The following is a 19953-nucleotide window of genomic DNA, read 5'->3' as shown; positions in this document are numbered from 1 at the left end:
GACAGGGTGCAAACTGACTGCCAAATAGAGACCCCATTCCTAACAGTAATTGTTTTGTTTATTTACAATATAACCATTCTAAGGTGGCAGACACCCATCTTGAAACATTACATTGTTTTAATAAAAAAATGTGCAAAAGTGCATACATGAGAAAGGAGCTGTCTGGAAGAAAATTGCAGACTTGAATGGTGGGGATCAACAAAGAGCAGCAAGTGATAAATACGAATATTTAAAAAATAATTAAGGGGCAAATGTATGACGCTAGCTCTCTATATAATGCACTAAAATTAAGAACACTGTGCAGAGTCCAGTGAATTGCAGAGGCAAAAATAGATGGGAATAATGCGCCAACTGTGGTAGTGTGGGCGAGCAGTTAGGCCTATCAGAGGGTAGTGATAAGCATTTGTTGTTTGAGGCAATAAATGAGACACACACTCAAAGAATAAAGCCAAGACCAATTTAGTAAAATAACATTTCTTTTTATATATGTATCAAACCCAAGAACTTTGTAATCAGGTAACTAGATTTACAAGCATAATACTTTGCAGTTTCAAAAATCAGCACTTAGTGAGATTCTTCAGTTCAGCAATGTTAACCTATGGGAGGAAAACAAGAATGCAGTTTTGCAGGTAAGTGCACAACTTACAAGTCCAGTCTTAGGGCTTTTAGGTCAACACCAAGCAAGGTTCAAATCAGTACCAAGAGTGCACCCAGAGTGGCACAGGGGCGGCTGGGTGCAGAGTTCAAATTCCGAGTCAGGCCAGAAATGTGTTGCGGTGGCTGAACTGGTCAGGACCACTCAGCCAGCACACTAGTAGCTCGAAGGTTTTCAGGGGGCATCTCAAAGATGCCCTCTGTGTGCTTTTACAAAACAATCTATCACTAGGGTCAGTGAGGGTTTATTATTCTGAGATGTTTGAAATCAAACATTCCAGGAATCAGAGAAGCCATCATTGATCTGGGGAACTCACGGTGATGGTCACCAGCACATTCATTTAAAATGGCTTCCCTGTGCACTTACTGTGTCTCAGAATCGACAAGAGGCATAGCAGGGGCATATCTACTCATGCATATATGCCCTCACAAGTAATATAATGCATGCTGACTTATGGCTGTAAGGCCAGCTAGAGAGGTGACTTACATATATTGCATGCAGTGTTAGGGGACATGGCTTTGTCCCGCAGCCTGCAATGGCGGTCTACATAAGATTGGTGCTGGGTCTGTCAGAGTGACACAAGTTGTGCTGCAGCTCTGAGGGGCCCTCTTCAGTACTCATGCCTTAGGTACAGGGGTACCATTTACTAGGGGCTTATAGGGGGCTGAAGGGCCTGTTCACTTGGGGATCAAGTGACCAGGTGTCTTTATTTTAGGGAAGGAACGCTGGCACTGGAGACCTGGTTAGCAAGAACCCAGTGCACTTCAGTTGACGTTGTATCTAAAAATTGAGCAAAAGGTTGTGGGGTGGGGTGGGGTACTGCAACCAGAACCCAGCTCCCTACACCACACATATGGCTCAGATCCTTCTGAATGTTTGTGGTAACTCTGAAACCGTCTCTTTGTGTTCCTAAAACGCAGCAACGCGTCCAGTCAACCACGAACCCTGACTACAGCCAGACTGGTTATGTTTCAGACACGTGACTTTAAAAAAACGCTGTTTACTGTGAGTGTGTGATTCATGTATTCAATTTCAAACTATGAGTCCTGGATTCTTATTCCTTACACTGACAAGATACAATGTGTGATCTCGATTGCATAGTGTTGTCTCACTGGCCCACAGTACCTCGCGGGTGATATGGGAGCCTGTTGACATGACCCACACATGTAAGACCATGTGCATTTACACTGGCAGCAGCCACTAAAAACATTAAGTCAGCCCTAGGAAGTGTTGACATAGGAGGCTGGCCTTGTCCTTCTGTCTGACAAGCGACTGCCCACTGGCCTGTGACCTCATCAAGGAAAACAATGAAAATATTTCCAGGTAATAAAAGGAAACATTGAAGATCACTTGGAAGGCAGGAAAGAAAGAGAGACCTGGCTTGTCCCAAACAATGATGCAGGATCAAGTAGACCAATAAAGACATCATGCACACAAGGACAGTATGGACATCAGACCACTTGGGACTGAAGCCATACAGGAACTGGAACCTATTCATCACAAGCAGTGCTTAATGTGTAAAATATTATTATCAATTTTATTGGTTGTAGTATTATCCTACCAGAAGGATTGAGATAGACATAGCAGTGTCTGCTAGTGAATGAAAGGGGCTTGATGTGAATTCAACACTATGCAGCATTGGTATTTGGCCCAGAAATTTTTGATAGCCTGGCTGGAGCAGCAATTTGAGCACAGGCACTCATTCTTTTACAAATTAGGAGCTGCTGCCACTCTACTCTTCATCTCACTCACAGTTTTTTCTGTCCCTGCTCTTGTCTTTTGTCTCTGTTTTGCTTCCTTTTTCTTTCATCTTCTTTATTCCATTCACTCCCTTGCTCTAGTTCAAAGTAGAATATGAATAATAAGTCCCAGTCCCCATAAATGAGTCCTAACCAGGCACATCAACTATACAAGGCTCAAGCATTCTGTCCCTCATTCCCACTTGCACCACAACACCTAGGTTCAGGGGAAGATAGTGCATGATTACACTTCACCAGGGACATCTTAAGGATTCTGGGGGCCCTGGGCCAAACGTATTTTGGGGGCCCTGTTCGGAACAGCTTTCAATTTATCATCCAATTTCAGCTCTTTCGTGCCCTTTGGCCAGGTACTGACAGTGCACAGACAAACTCATCCAAATTGTAAATAATCTCTGTGACACTCTCCCATTTCTCATATGTGAGGTCCGGTTTTGATCTGAAGGAAACTTTTTATGGCTGTTGCATGAAACATAAACACATTTTCCTGCAAAATATCTGTAATTTATTCTCACAAATCATCCACATTAAAAATAAGTTAAAAGAAAAAAATATAAAAAAACAATCTGTTTCAGAACTGTTCAAGATCCCCAGGGCTAGTCACTGCAGAACAGAGCTGGCTCTATCTGTGCCCTCCTTGAAAGGCTGGGGCCTTTGGCCACAGCTCACTTTGCCCCTGCTTTAAAACGTCTCTGCCCATCACACCAAAAAATATCTCACATGGACTATAGAACAGTCCAATCAAGCACAGCCTTCGGTGCAGAGAGGTTCACTAACCCACTAACGCACTTCAGAAACTCGTCTATTTGTGTGAACGCAGCTTTATAATATAGAAGGGTGTTCACGTCTTTTCTTCCATGGCTGTGCTGGTCAGAGAGAGGGAATGGGTGGGCTATAAAAAGAGCTCCACTTTCTGATGCTGCATCATGAGCAGGGCACAGAAGTGATGCTGTGTTGCTAAGCAACATGCGCTCGTGAATCATTAGGCTCCAATGATGCCCGCAGGCTGGGGGAAGACGAAGCGCAGTATAAAGTCCCCACAAGCAGATGCAGGCACAGCCATTTACATGAGCTTTCATGGGCTCACATGGAACTGGCGGAATTCCGTAGGAAATATCCGGATTATGTGGCAAGGGTGCAAAAGAAATTTCACTTCTAACTACCAATCATGCAGAGAAGAGTTTTAAATCCTCGAATTTCTTTAGTGAGTGTAAATCCGAAAACAGTGGCTACATAATAGTTTGCACATAAATGAAAGTGTGCTCTAGCATTCCCCGTTTAAGTTCTGCTCGAAGTAAGGATCAACTCACCCACAGGTGCCCCAGGCGCCCAAGGATTTTCATCTAATGAGAGGGCGCGGCGCTTTCCCGAAAACTTCTTCCCAAGACTGTCAGGTCTCTTCTCGGGGTGGTGGGTTCCTTCGACCCTCCCACGGGACTGAGGCGAGCGCTCGAGGCTCCTCAGTTCATTCTGCGCCAGGAGGGGCCGGTAGAACCACAGTGTAAGCCAGGCCACGAAAGCCACCATCTAGCCACTTCACTCCTTCAAATACACCAAGCAACTTCCCTCACTCGCCTCCTTTCATCGAAAAGGCCGATTACCATACAGCTGGGGCTCGGTAATGGTGATTGTCATGGAAGGGTGGACGTGAGAGCAACCCCCGTCGACCCCTCCCTTCACTGGCAACGCCATCCCTCCTTTCAATAGCTCTTGAAAGGACTCTCCCTCTCCCTCTCTCCCTCACACGCGCGCGAATGAACATTCCACGTCACACGCAGGAAGAGATTTGGGGGCACCAGAGGGGCATTATTAAACGAAAGCAGGAAGTAAATGAAAGGATTTTTTTATGAGCAAAGAGGTTACTTCGACTGAGAGATTAGCAAAGAGTAAAAGATTAATAAAAAACAAACAGAAGTGACTCCACCCACAACTATGTCATTGGACTGGACCGCATCTAAAGACAGGCGTTTCTTCCGGCGGAGTGCACCATTCTCAGGCCCAGGAGGGAAACTAACGGATCAGCTCCCCTTCTCAAGCATATGTCATACTTTGCATTCCTTAAAACTCAAACAGATGGTTAGCCCCCCACCCTCTTTTGCTAATAAAAGCGGGACAAGTTCCTCCTACCCCGCCCCCTTAACCCTCTTTCAATTAGTGGACATTTCCTTGGGGTACAATACATCAGAGAGTGAGTTGGGCCAGCTTTCTCAGTCGGGTGCGGATAGGGTGGTTTATAGCTTTATGTCTGTCAAACGCGTCAGGCCAGCCCGTTGATGTTCGTGTTTTATGTCGAGCTTTTGATAGGAAGCGTAATCGCTCATGCTGCTTACGTTTGTAGACAATAGTGTTTGTATTACAACCACAGGAAAAAACAAAATAGTACGCCATTGGAAAACAACAGGTTTTCTTCTACCCTTGATTAACAAGAGTTAAAAAATAGATGCTGGGTTAAAGTAAATATGACAATGTTACGCAATAGGGTTGACTACATTTTCCGACAAAGACAAATTATATAGTAATAATGCAGACCATTTGTCCCAGGAACCGCTACGTAGAACAGTACAATAAATTCAATAAAACTGCCTTTCTGCCACCTGCCTCTTTCAGCCAGTGTCTTATGACTCCGTCAATTAAATCTTGGCTCTGCCCGGTGAAGTTTTCATCTCTCACCCAGTGCTACTGGCTGTCTGGATGTATTCGTCCACCACTACTTGGGTACTTGCACTGGATTGCCAGGGGGACTGCTTTACAACTATAGCCCGATCAGCGGACTCCTGCCGGCTCCCTCTGTTGTGTCGCCTGTGCTGCCTACAGTACCATAATAAACCCAGACCTATTGGCTTTGTCAGTGTTTACAGCGGGTAGTGGTTGCCAGTCCAACAACAATAACTGTAGTAAAAACATCGATAATGACCTATCTGTTTGGATTGGACTGTCCCTTTCGGGGCAGAGATGGCTGATTGGCACATGATTGGTCTGTCTTCAATAGCAGAGGAGCCTTGAATATGAGCCGGAGCGACTCCCAGTGGTTGAGATTAATGTGAGAGCTGCCATACATTCATTTCGCACCAAGTGAGACACTTTAATTGGGGACGGTTTGCCCAGACATGGTTCAGAGTTTGCTGTACCAAATGAATCAAGCTGTACCTCACTGATGAGGCCGCCAAGGCCACGGCTGGTATGGGGTTGCTTGTGTTCGTCTCTAGCACAGAGAAGCTAAAGAGCAATAGATTGGATTACAGCCCAGGGGGATCACCCGTGGTTCAGATTAAGTACAGGATGTCATCAATCGCTTTTTGCGCTGTCGAATGCTCAAAAGGATGTTGAATTCTACATCACACAACAAAAATGAATTGTATCATGCACACCCCCATCAAAGGCGCTATATCTGTCCAACTTAGTCGTATTAATTTAGGCAACATTACAAAAATGAAAGACTGCGTGTTTGGATCTGAATTTATGAAACGGGCACATTTGCATTTCTACAAAAGGTTCTCATCCCATACTGTTGGACCAGATTACATAATTCTTTCATGAGTCCATTACCTCTCACGGCACCAATTAAACCAACATTTTCTTAATCCTGCCCGAAAAAGGCCACATTAGCTCCCTGGCCTGATTTGTTCTTAGAAACGACAGGAAGCGGAACAGACGGTAAAGCATAATCTACACTGATACCGTCTAAACCCTGGCCAAATTGGATTATCCTTCCCTGCACCAGCAGTGAACTTCCAGCAATATCCGCTGGATAAAAAGGGTTGACTCACTTCAACTCTGTCCTGATAAGGACACAGCCATCAGGTCCATTAACTGCACTCCCACCCTCATTCCCCGCTCCCATCTGCCAAGCACAGTCTGGTAAACACCCACTAGAGGAACACAGGGGGTAATCCTAAAGAGCAAAAGTAAAGACATAACTCGGGACAAGACTGAGTAGGAGCTGCAGCAGGCAAGAAAACAGCCAACCTGGATAGCCCCGGGATCAGGGCTGATGGAATGATTTTTGTGCACTGGGTCACGTGATATTTTGATGTCCTCCCTTACTAATGATGCCATATTTGATGCTTCTACGTGCAACCTAGCACCCGCTTGCTGGCTGTGCCCTAGACAACTGCCTACCGTTGCCTTAAATTAACACCAGCCATGCACTGCATTTTTCTCAAGGGAGCGCCTAGTTCTCTGTGGTGCAGCGGCTTAGCAACGGCCCCCGCAGTGCAGGGTGGGTACTTGGAGCCCTTATATTCTGCAGGGGGAGCAGTCATTTTATGTTACATCACTGCTGTGCCGTGTCTGTGTTGAAGTTTGTGTCTGTTTCTACTTTGCACAGACCACGGAACCGCCTCTCTCCTAATCACATCAGTCAGGAGCTCACACTGTATGCTGGACAGTCCTTCGTCGCACCCACGGCACTGGATTAGATTACAGCATCTTCTCTAGCTCCTCCATTTTTGTTTAATCTCTTACACCAGTGGTTCACAACCTTTTGACTTCTGTGGACTCCCCCTTTCTCATTAATGGAACCCAGGGACCCGAACTGAATCATTATTGAAATCTGCCGCCCCTACCCCCCATCTGCCAGCAATCAGTCATTACTGGAAGCCGGGACCCCGGCCTAAACACTGTTGATGATTTGAAACACAAAACAACATTATCTGAAGAATCACGGACCCTCTGAGGAGGCTTCAATTGCCCCCAGGGGTCCCCGAACCATACGTAGGGACCCATTGTCTTACACTGCTGCACACACAGATCAACCCTATACAAATATTGTGTAAAGCTATACAAACCTAAACGGATTAGGATCAAAGACTTACACCCTCATTACGATTTGGTCATTAATGGAGTCAGAAATATTGCTCCTGGTAAATACTGATACCAGATGCTGTTGTATGTCCGGGGTCAAAGTCTCAATCCTGGGTACAAATTTTGGTCCTCAGAAAGAGGGATACCTATGGAAATCGAGTGCACTGATATTTACAGACATTCACTTACTGTGAGCTCTCTAAACCCAGATAAACTTATTTAACATAGACTCTTCCAGGGAAGAAGGGCGTGGACACCTGGAGGGCCGGAGAAGGTCAGTCAGGCCAGGCAACCAGACAAATGCCCTATTATGCTTTGATGCTACCCATCCCTGAACCCTGGAAACACTATTCATTTACACAACACTTCCTTGAACTCTAGGAAAACCTTCCCTTCCCTTCCCTTATTGATACCCATCCATGAACCCTAAAACCCCATACTATCTTTAAACGCTATCCTCCCCTCACCCCTAAAAACATATTAATAACCCTTAATGCTGCCATTCACTGAACCCTAATAATCCTTACTACCCCTTACTGCTACCCTTTCCTGAACCCTAGAAAGTCCTTGCCACCCCTAATTCTACCTTCCCTCAACTCTAAAAACCCTTATTACCCTGTAGCAGTACCTTTCAGTGAATGCTAAAAATCTCTTACAACTACCCCTCTCTAAACCTTGAAAACACCATACCACCTCTTAACACTAACCTTACCTGAAATGGTAAAACATACTACCCATTAATGCTACCCAACCCTGAACCCTAAAATCAACATCAGTGTTAATGCTACCCCTCTCTGAACTCTGAATGTCCTTACTACTCTTCCCCCAAGCATATAAACACATACTACCCCTTAATACTATCCCATTTCTGAGCCACATCGACTGATACTACCCATTAATGCTACCCATATTTAAACACTAAAACCCTTACTACCCCTTTACTACTCACCCGGGGACTCTGCCTGCTGAAAGCGTGGTGAGCCTCAGGGTGAAACATTGGGAAGAACTGGGAATCAAATCATAGATTCCATGGGTAATTCCTGAATTCTAAGGCATCCCTCAGGATCCCTCTTGTAATCCCAGACATTTCTACTGCCACCTCCCCACTCGCAGTTGATAACGCCCCCGGTATTGGGAACTCTGGGAAGGAATTACTACGTGACATCAGGGATGTTGCTATAATCCCTCACTGTAATCTAGCAGTATAGAAAAGTTTACTATTTTATGAGTGAGAAGAATGCTATACGGGCATCAGTGAAAGCACTTCCGGGACTACATTGTGCTGTTTATGTACAGCAGAGCTATGCTGCATTGCCATCTGCAAAAATGAGCTCTGCCACACTAATGGAGTAAGAAACAAAATGTTGCATGGTTTGCTGTCATACCCAAATTCGGCACTAATGTGTCCACCACCAGTTATCATGACTACACAGGACATTTTCAGATAAATGTGCACACATTCTTTGTCTCTTTTTTTCACAATTATTGTAAAACTGGCACCGATTTTTGCTAGTACTCTCCTATTATGCACGGAAAGCAGTCCTTTTGCCTTTATACAAAAATAGAGTGTTATGCCCACTGAAAAGCATTTCTACACTTTTCACAGTTTGATTTACAGCTCTCCACATATTCTAAATGACTATCAAAGTAATATATGCGTGAATGACAAATACACCAAATATCAGTGCACAACTATTAAAAAATTTCACAATAATATGCTGTGTTGGTAAAATAAACTTCCCTTTTTACATCTGGCTTGAAAATGGAGCTGCCCGGAGCAATTCTTTAAAATATGCATGGAGTGGGCTTTGGTTTGGCTCCACCCAGAGGAGTAATACTCTTTCATCTCATGCTACCAGATGGTGATGTATCATCCCACCTTCCAGGAAGTCTTTCCATTAGAATGCACAAGAGATTACTCTAAATCCGAAAACTAACTCAACTAGGCTGTCTATTCAGTTATTTTTCTCCTGCATGCACTCTATACAGAAAGCAATATTTGTTGCTGCTTTTCCCAACTTTGGAAAAGCCAATAGGGTAAGCTTTAATGTGATAAATAACGTCTGTGCATACAATGCACGGAAACAGCATTTGTGAATGCATGTTTACTTGATGCTCTTCCCATTCCATTGCCTTTTTCACAACATCAGTTTGAAGAGGCCCTCGGGTGATGTAAGCTGAAGCACTACACAAAAAAAGCAACATGACGGTGTCATCTAATGCTTCACCAGGCAGCTCAACTGTACAGGCACCAGGCAGCAGCAAGTCACATTCAACCACAATTAGCAGAGAGAGAGTCGTAGAGGACACCTGAGATACCGTAGTCTCAAGGAGGCAGAAAGATGGAGAGGTGTGCTTTGCAGCCTTCACGTGAAGACCCAAGCAATCTACAAGACAAAACACAGAGACAACACGCAAAACTGTAGCAATACAGTAATATTGATTGCTAAGTACCAAACACCACAAACTGGAGAGTCACTGGCACTTCAATGATTCATAGGATTGTTCTCCAAGTCAACGGTGCGCTTTGTATTGACCTTGGCGCATGAAAGGCTGACCTGTCACTGCTAGCTTTGGAACCTGTGACCTCCAGAATACAAAGTGGTTTAGGCAGCAAGCACTCAACCCACTGAGCAGTAAAAGTATTTTAGGAAATTTCTTATGTTCTACACAAAGTTCTAAAGATGTGCATGGCTAGCCTTACTTTTCTAGTACACTAACATAGGGGGTCCTGACCTGTGGTCCGCAGACCCCTGGGGTCCACAACACCTACTCAGGGGGTCCGAAACTAAAAAATGAAATAATAATTATAGATTGAGAACGTTTATTTAAATAAGGAGGCAAAATGTACAATTTAAATTTTTAAAACGTTGTGGTAATGTGGATAAATTTGAAATTGAGACTAAAAATATAGTTGCCACCCTGAGGTTGATTTTTGGGAGTAGCTCAAGTAAAGCAAACAGAATAAAGTATGGACAACCGGTGGTGGCCTCAAGTGAAGTGCTGACAAAACGTGCAAAAAAAGAAAAAGTGATGTTATTCACTGGCATATCACGTCATCTTAGAGAATTAAAAACCACATTTAAAAAAGCTCCAGCCTTCCTAACAAAAGTCTTTTTTTCATATGTTTGTCAATTAAATGTAATAGTTCTGTATTTGTGTATTTGTTTGAGGTATACTACCTTCTGTATTTTTGTGTATATTTTGAGGCTCAAGTCGTATAAATATCTTAGGCCTGAGTCGCAGGCTTCCAATAATGATTCCGTGGAGATTCCTGGATTCCACCAATGATTCAGTGGAAATCCACGTGATTCAGTGGGGTCCCCGGCTTCCAGTAATGATTCCGAGGGGAGATTCACAGAGCGCTAAAGGTTAAGAACGGCGGCGCTGACATATTCGTTTCAGAGTGCCTAAGTTTGTCTGTGGTTTTCTGGAATGTCCTGAGAGGACTTTTTTGTCTCTTGCTGTTCCTCTCAGGGGTCCGGTGAGCTGAACCAGTTCTGTCACTTTTTGGCAGTTTGTTTATCGAGACTCTGATCGTCACCTTCTTTTGCCTTTGGTTTGGGACCGATTCCCTCCTGATTCAGACAGAATTTCAGTATCTACCAGCTTCTTGCTGCAGCCACGCTGGCTGCGTCAATATGCAGAGCTCAGTGACGCACTGCACGTGCTGCACCGCCTGTGCGCAACCTTCAGGTCACAGGTCAATTCTGAACAGGCAAACTCAACATTTCACTCTTACAGAGTGGATGGAATCACCTAGACTCAAGTCACCTATTGAGACATTGTGGGAATCAGATCTTGGTGTTGTTTGGCCAACTTCTTTATGGGATAGAATATGGTATAAGATACATTCCACTACACGCACTGCAAGCCTCACACAGACCCTATATTTTTTTTATAATAGACTTTTCTACACTCCTGTACGCCTTTACAAATTCAAACTTGCACAAAATGACAATTGTTGGCGCTGCCACACTCAGCAGGGTACTGACTTTCACATGTTTTTTTCCTGTCCATCCCTATCTACTTTTTGGTCCTCAATATGGTCTCGCATTTCAGCAATAGCGCAGATCTCCTTACCAATGTCATATGATTTACTGTTTTTGGGAGGCCTACACGATATCTGGAGTTCATTCAGGCCTCTTGGAAAATTGGTGGACCTTTTGCTTTCTATTGCAATCTCTATTATTACTTCTAACTGGAAATCTTCGGAGAACATTACTCTCAGACAGTGGTGGAATTCTGTATGTTATCATCATAGACTTGACAGCTACAAGCTTGATTCAACAGGAACTTTCTTCAAACGTCATCAGCTATGGTTGCCATTAAGTAACTATCTCTCACGCACTGCGAAGGAAATTGATTTTTCTCCTCCTTTTTAAAAAATGTCAATATATTTCCTGTTTTTCTTCTTATATATACATATTTCATCTTAAATTCGCTGTAACTAATGCCTATTGCCTCTCTCTCTACATGGCTATCACTTGATTCCCTTTTCTATCCCTAAAGCTCTTCTCCCTCTTTCTTTCTTCTTTCTTTATTCAAACTTGGAGTCTTTGATACTATATTGCTGTATATGCCTAATTCATGTACATGTTTAAATATGCATTTACAAGTACAATATTCCTTATGCATATATATTCACAACTGCATATCTCTGTCCTGGCAATGTTAAGTTAATGTTCTTGTATTTGACTCAATAAAAAACATCTAAAAAAAAAAAAAAAAAAAAGAGTGGATGGAATGAATGCTAATGAACGGAGTCGCTGTAACCTTTAATTACAGAGTTGCTCTATTTTATGATTGCGGCTCCAAGTGCGCTGCAAGAAATATGTACAGCTCGGTGAGACAATAATCCCTGCTGTGACGTGCTTTAACTGGCATGTTACAGATTGGAAGCCTGGCAAGAGCAGAATGTTTGTGATATTTAGGCGGGTCATAGCAAAGCATGTTATTTACAGAATTAAGTAAAGGCGTACGAGTTTACAAGGCCTACCTGGTACACCTGAGACCTGTGCCCATAGCTACTGGGCACTTTCGACATGATTCAAAAAGGTAACTTATACTGTTGAGTAAGTTTACACCTTTAAGTATGTTTGCTACTTGTCAGTGTTCAAAAGCTGCACTTTCGTAGTAAATTACACCTTTGTATTAACTTAAAAATAGGGCTTCTAGTTTTCAGTTTTCCTTATTTTTACAGATAAATACATACAAAAACAATTTTTACTGAAAATTGTTTTTGTGAGCAACTCTCTATCCTGTATTTTGTGAATTCCAGGCAACAGTTGACCAGATAGACATCACGGGTAGCTAAAAACAAGATGAGATTTTCTTAAATACAGGCATATCTTAACATACATTTGCAGCACAATGCTATTATTTACCTGTGGGTGTAATATTCTGTTATGTTAGGCTACTTAATATGCTAAAATGTGACATACATCAAAGTAGGAGTGCAAATTTATCAGTTAAATAAGTATGGAAATATACCATTTTACAACTCCACTTGTTCTGGAAACATAATAAATATGGATAAACACCAATAAGATAGCCAAAAAAATAAATAAGGATAAATACAGGTGGCAATGTTAAAAAAACACAAATACCATAAAACCAGGAGCCAATACTTATAATTTAGTAATAAGTCCAGCACTACACATGGAGAAACACTGGTGCTGCAAAACCCTCCCATAAACAATAATGGAGGTATGGACTTACTAAAAGTGTAAGTTACTACAAAGGTGCAGTTTGTGAACACAGAAAAATAGTAAACTTACTTAAAAGTGATAATTACTACAAAAGTGCAGTTTGTGAATAGCACTTTCTAGTACGTTTTTAGTAAAGCAAAGTGCTGTTTGTGAGTCAGGCCCATGGAATGCAGGTCGGGCGGGTGCAAAGCCAAACTTTCAGAGGCCACCTATATTCACAGAACACACTCCAGCGGTTTTTGATTACTTTAAAAAAAACATGTTTCCATTAAATTCATTGGTTTTATATTAGGCCTGTGTCTTTTAAATGGAGTGGAGGAACTGGTGGATTTAATTAAATTAAAAAAAAAACATTCTCTGGGATCAGCAGTGGCACATTTGGAGGAATGTATGCTCTAAGTTTTTTAAGCAGGTTCTTCATTTTATTGTTGTTGTCCTCCACCTAGCCCCTGGCCATCTATGTTTAGGTGACGTTCCATTTTCTGTGCATCACCTGACCCCTTGAAGTATTGTGGATTCGGCGAGTTGTTAATGTTAGGCGTGGTATTCGTTTGCACACTAAGTGGTTCACATTTGTTAAGGGTAGTACCTAATTCTCTGGCACATCCCCCTATCTTCCCTAGGGTAGGAAGATGTTCTATCTACTCCGTACAAATGTCTCTATCTTTTTCTGTGAAACTTGATACATGAACAATTGGAATTTTTTCACTTTATGACAGAACAGCAGCTACAATAATTTTTTTTAGTTACAACCAACAAATCATATTTTTCGGACACGTGGATCCCGCAACAAACAATGAAGAAATATTGGTCACTTGAACAATTACATTAGATTATGGTACCAATTTCACACATTGTTATTCTTCAGATCTACTTCCAAACCCACAGATATTTTGTAAGTTAGCAATCAATTCTACATTATCATTAAAGCTTCAAAGCTCCTTTCTGTATGGAAAATATCTTAAAAAAAACACTCAAAATATTTACAATAAATCACAAAAAGGCTATATTTTGAGTAAATGTCCAATTTTTAATAAAGTTAGGAGTAAGACCATTCAGCGTTTTTTGATGTGATGAAGCACCACAAATTATAATGTGATTCAAAATGGATAAATATTTCTTTCTCATCTTCGCCCCTTCACAATTCCCCATAAATGTTGACAAAGAAGCACTAACCTGAAGGTATTCATTGTTTGTGCAATTCCTTGCAAGTTCATCAAACAGCATCAAAGTTACAAAAAAGGCCTTTTTAATGGAAAATGAAACTTAAAACTACAACCATTATCACAGTCTCTGTGAGGTAACATGTGTATGTACATATAGTGGGTTTATTATGGTCAATTATGTAATATGGCCAAATGAAGTCTTTCAAGGGTTCTTGTGAAACCGTAAATCACAAAGTCTAAGCCTGAGTGTTTTATAAATGTCACTATCTGAATGTTCTTAATTACCTTTTAAATGGAATTTTGGTGCGTACAGTATTAACTTCCAATAGATTGTATTATATGTTTTATTGTTTTTCTACGTGCTTTTATGGTTTTTGTACAAACCAAATAAAGAATACTCCTACTATATGTCACCATTATTTTACACAAGGAACCTGCTATGTATCTTTTCCATTTTGATTCTAGTTTAATTAGCAGTATAATATATATTTTTAATTAAGGAAAGGTTGCAGGAAAATAGCCGGTGAAATACTCGACGATGCTGTTTGATTGTTGTATTAAAAAGAAGAGAAACATATTTAATTTTGTAGTTAGGAATACAGCAAGGTTTGGGGCATATCAGGCTTTGTTTTATCTGGGCTGCTGAAGCTACTGCAATCAAGGAGAAGCTAACAATGGGTCCTGATTACAATTAGAGTTTGAGGATTTATTTAGGATTGGTTTTGACCTCGATTAAGGTCAACATATCATAAATTAAACCGCATACTACTAATAGGTTTATAGAGTTTTCCACAACAAAAGTGTTGTAAATAGCCTTTCTACTGAGTCACCCCCAAACTTTTTGCCTTCCTCCATTTTTTTCTCTGACCTCATTTTTGCTGGCTTTAGGACTCTGCACACTTTACCACTGCAAATCAGTGCTAAAGTGCATATGCTCTCTCCCTAAAACATGGTGACATTGGCTCATACCCAATTGGCATATTTTATTTACTTGTAAGTCCCTAGCAAAGTGCACTACACTGTGCCCAGGGCCTGTAAATTGAATACTACTAGTGGGCCTGCAGCACTGACTGTGCCACCCACACAAGTAGCCCTTAACCATGTATCAGGCCTGCCACTGCAAGGCCTGTGTGTGCAGTTTCACTGCCACTTCGACTTGGCATTTGAAAGTACTTGCCAAGCCTTAAACTCCCTTGTTTCTACATATAAGTTACCCTTAAGGTAAGCCCTAGGTTACCCATAGGGCAGGGTGCTATGTAGGTATAAGGCAGGCCAGGTATGTACCTGTGTAGTTTATATGTCCTGGTAGTGTAAAACCCCTACATTCATTTTCCACTACTGTGAGGCATGCTCCTTTCATAGGATAACATTAGGGCTACCCTCACATACTGTTTGAGTGGTAGATTCTGATCTGAAAGAGGTAACCAGGTCATATTTAGTATGGCCAGAATGGTAATACAAAATCCTGCTTATTGGTGAAGTTGAATTTAATACTGCTATTCTAGAAATACCACTTTTAGAAAGTAAGCATTGCTCTACACTCAAATCCTTCTGTGCCTTACAGTCCTGGTCTGGCTGGGTTAAGTTGACAGCTCCCATGTGCAATTCACTCAGACAACCTCAAACGCAGGATGCTCAGTCACACATCTGCATACTAAATGGGTCTTCCTGGGCTGGGAGGGTGGAAGGCCTGACACTTGCATGTCAAAGGACAGTGGCCTGCCCTCACACAATGGACTGCCAAACCCCCTACTGGGACCCTGGCAGACAGGATGGAACTGAAAGGGGACCTTGTGCACTTCTAAGCCACTTTTTGAAGTCTCCCCCACTTCAAAGACACATTTGGGTATATAAACTGTGTCCCTGACCCTACCAACTCAGACACTTCTTGACAAGACACTTCCTGGAAAAGAAAACTCTGCACCTGTACGTGCAACCTGCTAAGAGGAGCTGCCTGGCTGACCAAAGGACTCACATGACTGCTTTGCTGTAAAGGACTGCTGCCTTGCTGTTGCCCTGCTGCCTTGCTTCCCTCTGGCTCTGGTGAGAAGTGTTCTCCAAGGGCTTGGATTGAGCTTACCTCCTGTTTCCTGAAGTCTCGAGGTCAAAAAGACTTCATCTCTACAAAGAACTCCTTATGTGGTGAAATGCGACGCACAGACTGCTGGAATCGACGCACAGCCTGCCCTGCGGTGAGAAAATCACAGCATCGTCAAACCAGAATGAGGCAGCCCAGCTCCCTGAGCAAGGATCGATGCAGCGCCAGCGTTGCAGCTGGAACTTCGACACATGGCTCACCGGATTGACGCATCGGCGAGCTGAAACAATGCAACCCGACTTCCTGCGAGAGGAATCGACGCAGCGCCTGCGTGCAATAGAAATTTCCCTGCATCGCCGACAGGATCGACGCAGCTCCTGTGACTTCATCCTGCACGCCCAGGTTTTTTCCACATCATCCCCGGGGCAACCAAATACCTAGCAACCCGAAGAGGATCAAAGCCTGCGTGCCGGAAATCAGTGCAATGCCCTTGCTGCACTACGCATCGTCTGTGAGCACCCTGAGAAACCGACGCACACCTCCCTGTTTTCCACGCATCTTCTCCTTTGCGGTCCTGTGCGGATAATTTAAAAAAAGAAAGACTCTGGCAACTTAAAAAAAGCTCACCTCGATTGCATCCTCTGTCAAGGACAAATATGTGACTAAGTAAGTTAGTTACCTGTAACAAAGAACCTTTGATAACTACCTTAATCAGGAACAGACATAGTGCACTCTTACATATAATTATTGAAACTGGACTTTAGGTGACTCTGGGCAACATTCAAATAATAAAACTGATGCAATGGTAAACCAGGTGAGGTATTGTGAAGTTTATGCACAAGACACAGGTCCAAATCACATGTAGAGCACCACAATACCATGGACAGACCACAAATGTATTTTGGATTGTTCTGGAGAATGATTTAACAGTGGATATATGTTCATACATGTTCAGGTCACTAAACATGGTACCCATAAAAGAGTTATGAGTAAGTAATTTAGGAAGGCATTTAGACCATGGTGGACAGTCCACCAGGACTGCAGAAGAAATGGCCTCCACCACCCTGGCAAGGGCCATCTACCCTATTTAGAGATCCTTTCTTCCTGGTGGGGATCTCTGTTCTGTGAAGAAGGTTGACACTGAATAGCCTCCCTCCCCAGCACTGCAGTTATGCACACCTGCCATCATGTTTAAAGTTCCTGCACCGAAAATATTTTTTCTTACAGAAAACAAAGTCCGAAAGTTTATATTCCCTAAACAAAAAAACAAGTGGCCCCCGGCGTGCAACAAGCCGTTCTACTTTTTATCTGCCCGTATCCACCATGCAGGAAAAAAGGGAAAAACATTGATGGTGGACCAGCCCTCAATGTGGGGGTCATATCACTAGGAGTTGGAAATCCTGTTGCTGACGGCGTGCCTTGTCAGGGATTGCCAACAGTAATCCACTGATACCCCCACCTGAAAATGGCTCGTGGCAACGGCAGGGTTTGCCAGGGAAAAAGGACTGTGGTTTTGTGTCATTCTTCCAGCTCCATCAAACTCTAAATGAGGCCCTAACTATCTGTAAGAATAAATATAACGTAATCTGGGTTAAAATAAGATGCCATCCTAACACTGGTTCAGCCCCAGTAAGGGAAGTGTTTGTGGGCTGTGCTGATGTAAGTCGTCGGTGAAACGAAAACAAGCATTTCCTTCAAAGTCCTGTATATGCATTGCGATGGTGCTATGTTAACCTGCTACTTACCATGTTCTGTGTACATTCTGCCCCGTCCCAAGCACAGAAATCTAAGTTCTGTACCATGCTCATCTGTTAAAATCCACAGTTTAAAAGGGGAATTTGTGTCGGCCATCAATTTACCGCAGATGCAGAGTGTATCAAATAAAACGCTGCTTCCCTTGATGGCTGTCAATGCAGACAAAACAAACAGAACGTACAGGAAGATACAGAAACAAAAACCTCTGTGGCAGGCGCTCAACTCATTGACCGGTTTTACCAGTCTTCCTAAATGTTGTCTTCCCTTGTGTGTTTGACTTGATTTTCTTCAAGCAGCACTTGTGTCAGATTGCATGAATTACATCAGATACATGCAATTTTTCACTATTGACCAGAATATTTTGCACCAGCATTTACAATGTCCGGCCCACTAGAAAGTTACAATTGTGCTGACTGGTCGTTGACACATCAACTTTTGCACGAACTGAAAATTACATTTTGCACTGGCCCGTCGATCCAAAAGTAAAGTGTAAAACGGTTCAGTCATTTGTTCAGAATAGCTCATTAATTGGTACACTCAACGTAATCGTGTAATCTGACCTCTGGTTTTCGAACCTCTGGAAATGACCACATGTATTGAGATCCCCCCCGAAACAAGATGGCCACACAATCGACAACATGCAGGTATCTAAATGGAGTGCGCGCAGTAAATGGTAATAAAATGAACTCACCTGCATCAGAGTCTGCGGCAGCCACGCACGGACCGGGACAGGCGGGGGAAGGAGAAAGGAGGGAAAACACGGAGAATTAATTAACATTTCTCCTGGAGGGAACCCTGAGCTGCAGCTGGCGTCCAAGGGCAGGGGCATCACTGCGAGCATTGAATCCCTTCTTGAGAGGGTAGTTAGCGGCGTGCAGCGGGGAGCCAGTTTAGGGGTGCACAATACTGCTAGGGCAGAATGAAGCGAGAAAAGAAATCCAGAACTCGGGTGCACTATTCTGCTAGGTCAGAAGGAAGCGAGAATGGGGCCCACACTAAGGAGCACTATACCGCTAGGGCAGAAGGAATTGTGAATGGGGACCCAGCCCTGTGACGCAGTAACAGCTTCAAAAAAGCCCCCTCAGAGCCCTGGCCGCCATGAGAGATGAACCCCCCCCTCTTTCTGGCAAAACATTAATTTTCAACATTTCCGGGTCTAGTTTGGTCAAAGTTGATCTTTCGTGTTTTTGCGCAATAGTTGTGTTTAACTTTCTTTTACATGTTATCTCTCGTTTATTTCACAGCGTAACTGGTCAGTCAGTTGTTTATAGAGTCAGAATTCCCACTCCCCTGTGTCCAATGTGCTGTGAGACGTCCCAAGGATGGCTAGTTTTAAGGCTGCTACTCATCGATGCTGACCGATCAAGGCTGACCTGACCCACTACAGGGAACCGACGAGTCTCATTCTTACAGACCAGGCACAGACGGAACCAAGGAGTCTTATTCTCACAGACCTCGGAAACAGAGGGAACCAGGGAGTCTCATTCTTACACAGACCGGACACAGAGTGATCCGAAGTGTTTCATTATTACAGACCATACACAGGCGGAACCAAGGACTATTATTCTCACAGACACCAGAAAGAGAGGGAACGAGGGAGTCTCACAGACCAGACATAGAGGAAACCACAGTATCTAATTCTTATAGATCAGACACAAACGCAACCAATGAGTCCCATTCTCATAGACGGGACACAGAGAAAGCCAGGGTCTCATTCTCACAGAACGACACAGAGGGAACCACAGTGTTTCATTCTTACAGAGCAGACACAGACGGAACCAAGGAGTCTTTTTCTCACAGACATCGGAAACCGAGGGAACTAGGGAGTCTCATTCTTACACAGACCGGACACAGAGGGATCCAGTATTTCATTGTTACAGACCATACACAGGCGGAACCAAGGAGTCTTATTCTCACAGACACCAGAAAGAGAGGGAACGAGGGAGTCTCACTCTCACAGTCCAGACACAGAGGAAACCAGTGTCTCATTCTTGCAGACCAGACACACAGAGAACTGTAGAGTCTCATTATCGCAGACCAGTGCTGAATTTCAGCCAGTGGTTTCTGG

At 43.1% G+C, this 19953-nt stretch overlaps 1 protein-coding gene across 1 annotated transcript in view; it reads right to left on the bottom strand.

The window, feature by feature from the left end:
* Positions 1 to 19953, bottom strand: part of ACAP3 (ArfGAP with coiled-coil, ankyrin repeat and PH domains 3) — a 308590-nt gene that overhangs the window by 96132 nt on the left and 192505 nt on the right. The window contains exon 10 of the mRNA XM_069241084.1: positions 18577 to 18588. Coding sequence (XP_069097185.1) covers positions 18577 to 18588 — 12 coding nt within the window. The remainder of the gene's footprint in view (positions 1 to 18576; positions 18589 to 19953) is intronic.

The sequence above is a fragment of the Pleurodeles waltl genome, chromosome 6 (genome assembly GCF_031143425.1).
Source record: "Pleurodeles waltl isolate 20211129_DDA chromosome 6, aPleWal1.hap1.20221129, whole genome shotgun sequence".
Taxonomy (NCBI): domain Eukaryota; kingdom Metazoa; phylum Chordata; class Amphibia; order Caudata; family Salamandridae; genus Pleurodeles; species Pleurodeles waltl.
The sequence above is the reverse complement of the archived record's forward strand: the minus strand, read 5'-3'. Positions and strand labels throughout refer to the sequence as shown.